The sequence below is a fragment of the Nicotiana tomentosiformis genome, chromosome 12, assembly GCF_000390325.3.
Source record: "Nicotiana tomentosiformis chromosome 12, ASM39032v3, whole genome shotgun sequence".
Taxonomy (NCBI): Eukaryota; Viridiplantae; Streptophyta; class Magnoliopsida; order Solanales; family Solanaceae; genus Nicotiana; species Nicotiana tomentosiformis.
The window spans coordinates 84,187,662-84,192,360 of NC_090823.1; the positions used below are offsets into that span (position 1 = coordinate 84,187,662).

At 37.4% G+C, this 4,699-nt stretch overlaps 1 protein-coding gene across 2 annotated transcripts; it reads right to left on the bottom strand.

Annotated features, from left to right (window-relative positions):
* On the bottom strand, positions 1-4,699 carry LOC104099157 (probable protein phosphatase 2C 43). Of its 2 annotated transcripts, XR_011412695.1 has the most exons (5): positions 3,965-4,699; positions 2,288-2,652; positions 1,182-1,418; positions 489-1,071; positions 1-385 (listed from the first exon to the last, which is right to left on the bottom strand). XR_011412695.1 is itself a non-coding variant. In XM_009606072.4 (4 exons), exons 1-4 carry the CDS (start codon positions 4,269-4,271, stop codon positions 802-804), a joined length of 1,179 nt encoding a protein of 392 aa, XP_009604367.1. In that variant the 5' UTR covers positions 4,272-4,699; the 3' UTR covers positions 387-801. The 2 variants fall into 2 exon arrangements, 1 of the variants encoding a protein (XP_009604367.1); XM_009606072.4 differs by lacking the exon at positions 1-385 and having other exon boundaries at positions 387-1,071.

Sequence of the window (4,699 nt, forward strand, 5' to 3'; positions counted from 1 at the left end):
GATAGAAGAGTATGCAACTGAATTGCTATAGCTTATTACAAATCCAGACAAACATGTTCATGGGTATTATCAGAAAGAGGGAGAAGATTGATAAAGCCTCCTGGGGTGTGTATGTGCATGTGCACAGAGAGGAATGCAGCAGCAGCTTGAGTTTCTGCCTAGCTGCTTTTATAACAAGTTGGAAATCCTTACAAGATACTCCATTGTTTAATGACAAAAATGTGGTGTTTCATGTGCACGAATCTGAAACAGCATACGTTGCTTTTTCGATCACAACGCGAATCCGGCAAGCAAAATGCACGCCAAAGTGTCAAATACCCCTTCCGCGGCGACAAGCTTATGCTGTGCAGCAAGTCAAGATTACATGCAAGACAGTTAAGCACCCCTTCCACAGTAAGAAACAAAAATGAATCAGCACTTGTAAACAAAGGTCAAACATAGTTGAGCTTAGAGCTTCGACTTGTTTACATTTTGAGCATTGAAACTACCTGATTTTCAATCACAATGCCTACTTTTATGGCCTTACTTTGACAGATATGCGGTACACAAACAACAGAAGGCAGTTTTCTCAGCGTGTCTTGTACAGAAAATTTGTGTACATCAAAACTTTAGAGCAAGTAGGTCGCCAATGACCTAGGGGTGGGGGCATGTGTAAAGCAGGTAACTTGATAGTCTTGCCGTTCATCTGGACTGTATGTCAACTGTAAATTGGAAAACAATGCGAAAAGGGGGGCGTCAGAAACTTCCTGCACCCGGGCTTCCTTAGAAAAGAAGAAGAGCCAACAACTTGTTTGGTATGTTTCACTTGAGAGAATTTGTCTTCATAGCAACCTCTTGGAGGATATTGAAATCTGATGGTCCATGAGTATCTATAAATCCTCGAACTGACAGTTCAGGCACAGATTGTTTTCCTTCCAACATCTCATGATCTATAAAGATGACAACAACTGTTATATCATCATGAAAGGCCCTCCTCGCACCCTTGTCATACTTCTTAAGGTCATCGTACTTCAACTTCCTTCTCCTTGCGGCCTCATCCAGGGCTGATATAATAAGTCTTCTTGCGATGCCCTAATATATTGGATGAAATACATATAAGTTTGACCAAACAAACATAACAATACATCTATGGCAGAACAAGGGAAAATTATTAAACAATAAAAAATAAAGGAGATACCTACCTCTCTAGGGTTATTATGCACAATCTCGACAGCCTTTTGATTACTTATGAGTTCCCACAGCCCGTCAGAAGCAAATATAAGAAATCTATCACCGGGTTGTAAGTTTCTTGAACATACAGATGGATCAGCTCTTAGCACTGGCCGAATAAGTGGTTCTTTAAGATGGAATCGTGGGTGAGCTGGACCAACAGCAAACTCTGGCTTCTTCAGATATGCATCTCCAATTGATCTAGATACCTAAAAGATGCAGACACAAACATAAAGAAAATGAATATAACTAATCAAATGTAACAGAGTGCCATAGATTTGGAGAATTCACAAGAAATCAAACAGGAAAAGATATGGTGAGAAAATGAATGAAACCAAGCCAAAAAGTCAATGAATTGCACTCAAACTTCCCTGAAAATAAAATAACCAGTTCCTAAAATGTGAATACAGCCTATACTTGCTTTAGACAAGTAAAATAAAATACATGTAATCTCACATAATGAAATGGATTAGTGATCGCTTAGTACAACTATATCATGTAGTAAACCAATGCAATATAAAACATCTAGGTAAGACAATCAGAACAATAAAGATTCTTGATACAGCAGCTATCATGAAAGTCGAGACAAATATATGCAGTAAAAGGCAGAGGCGGATCTGGTGTAAAAGGCCGAGGCAGATATATTTCTAGTTCAGTATATTTGGTTGTACTTAACAGTGATCTTCAATATAATGGAAGATCACCCAATTTTATGGAATGTCCTCGAAGGGACAACAGGAGATCACTTCCCAAGGTGACAAAATGGAACAAGTCCATTGTTCAATTTCAAAGGTTCTGTTTCAGAGGTATCCAAGCACGTCATGAGGTAAAAATGTCTTGTTCTTGGAAAAACCCACCAGAATAGGATAAGATATTTGTATTACAAGCTAGAAAATTACTATGTAATTTGAGAGTTAGCTCACTAATTTTCTGATAATATTAAGGAGTTGGATGAAAAACTAGATTGATTTTGATCAGAAAGAATGCGCATCTGTCATGAGATATTCAGAATGGATATAAAATTCAAAATGACACATAACACAAAAGCTTGTGTTCTATATTACTTATAAAAGCAAACCTGTATGATGCCTTTAACACGCCATGCTCCATTGACATTAACCACAATGCGTGAATCGTCTGGGTGCAACGACATCAGTTCCTTCCTAACCTCCTCGATACTGGCATTATGATCCTTGGTCAATTGCTCAGCAAAAATTTTATTTGATCTCTCTATATGACCTAATACCACTCTAGAATCACCAAGGTTAGCAACATACAACGTCCTTTTCCAGATAACACCAACCAGACAGCAGCAACCCTTTGTCGCAATTAATGGTGTAATACCAAATGCCCTTCTCACAAGAGAAAGAAAGCCAACTTCAGTTGCAGCGAACGCATTTTTAAGCACTTCTTCATCTATTGTTCCATTTTCTCGGGCAAGCCCTGTAAGAAAAGATGTGTGCATTTAGCATCCATGATCGCCTTAAAACTCTCAAATAATATATGAAACAACACGAGAAAGTAGGAAAAGCGAGGTTTTATTCACCAGAACAATTAGTCAACATGACACAACCAATCAGAAAAGATGAAAATGTAAGTAAGTGGATGATATTATTTGTTACCATACGACTCGTCAGTGAAGTAGAAGAATGAGAGTTTGACATCAGTGACAATACCCCAAATATCAGTCTGCAGACTAAGATGAACTTGTTATTCATGATAACGATGACTAAAAGGTGCTTGCTCTGTATTCTATTAAAAGTGTTAACGTTTTCCCTCTAAACATTGATATTCCTTTTAAGACGAGACTAAGCACTCGTTTGCTTGAAAACATCAAGAGTACCATAAAGATGATCCCTGTTTCTCTATGTTACTGTTTGTGCCTTTGAAGAAAATGCCCTACAAAATAAAAACAATTGGCATATAACAACACATTGAAGGAGCAACAAAAGCCTATGTTGTGAGTGAGCGGCAAAACCTCCACATAATGACAATTGAAGACTTCTACTTTACATTTTACTTAACTACCGACTTATAAAAAAACACTTAAATACTGCTACAACATGCACTAGAGCAGACATAAACTGAATAAAGAAAATACTGTAACTCTTCACATCTCACATGCTCAAGAAATAACTATGAATATCATTTCTTCCAAAACTTGAAACAATAAATTGCTCTTATATACAGTAACATTTAAAAAGAAAAAAAAGAATTCCATTGGCAAAGACCACAACAACAACAACAACGCCTCAATCTCAAACAAGTTGTTGTCGACCACATGAATCCTCACGGACCATGTTCACCATTTAAATTCATCTCAAGCTAACATTGAGAAGTACTAGAAGTTGGTAACGAATTGAGATATTAGGCCAAGTTTCTACTATTATAGTTTGAACCAACCTTAGTCCTATAATTCCACTTTGACCCCGCTTGGTCTTTATAAACTGTAGTTTGAGCATTGTAAGGTTATGCCTTGAATGAAAAACCCTGTTTCCACTATCTTTTTCTCTGTTTTCCTGCAATTTTCCTTTATGTTTGTTTCTTGTTTTCTCATTCCTTGTTAATTTCGCACTATGTTTGTGATTCCCATGGCGCAAATTTCTTTATATTTCCTACTTGCATAACAATCTCTAGTAGGGCTAAAAGACTCCTAGAAAGCATAGGACCTAATTTAAACATATTAACATGACTAAGATACATTCTCAACTAAAGACTGCAGCAAAGAAAAAGAGAAAAGAGAAACAAATCTCACTTATTAAATGCAGGAAAAGGTGATCACGGACAAATCTTGAAGCCTCAGGGCCACCATGTCCATCATAAATCCCAACAAAAGTAGCTTCACGACCTGTATCAACTTGGCTATGATCTTCAAGTACTGAATTAGCTTGGACTACAGCAAAAGAAAACTCCCCACATGAATGTTTCTCAAGGTCTCTACACCATAAAAGCACATCATCTTCACCTCGCACAAAAACATCCTCTTCATCCTTGCTCATAGGGACATATCGACTCAATGGCCGAAAACATGCTGATACCGTCCTTACCAGCCAGGAAAACATCCTTCATTTCCTTTTTTACACACTCAAACAAACAACAGTAAAAATCAAGATTGAACCAAAAAAAAACCCCAATATTTCAGCAGTAAATGGAAAACCCCAAATTCAGAAAAAACTGAATTTTGAATTCAGAATACTGTAAATTCAATAGAAAAACCTCTGTTTTTATATCAATGCCATAAACGGTTCAACGAAAGCACAACAAAAGTGATCAATGTAGATTAAAATGGAAGAGTTTTAAAAGGAATCTTTTTCTTTTCTTGGAGTTGTGTGTAGTTATAGAGAGAGAAAGAGTAGAGAGATAAAGAGATGTGTGAAATTGCAACAGAAAGAAGGGATTCTTGTAGAGAAAGAGAAGGTTTTGGGGGGTTTTGCGGGGGCCCCGGGAGAGAGGAGGGGGTGGGGTTGGCGACTTGGCGATTGTGTAGAGA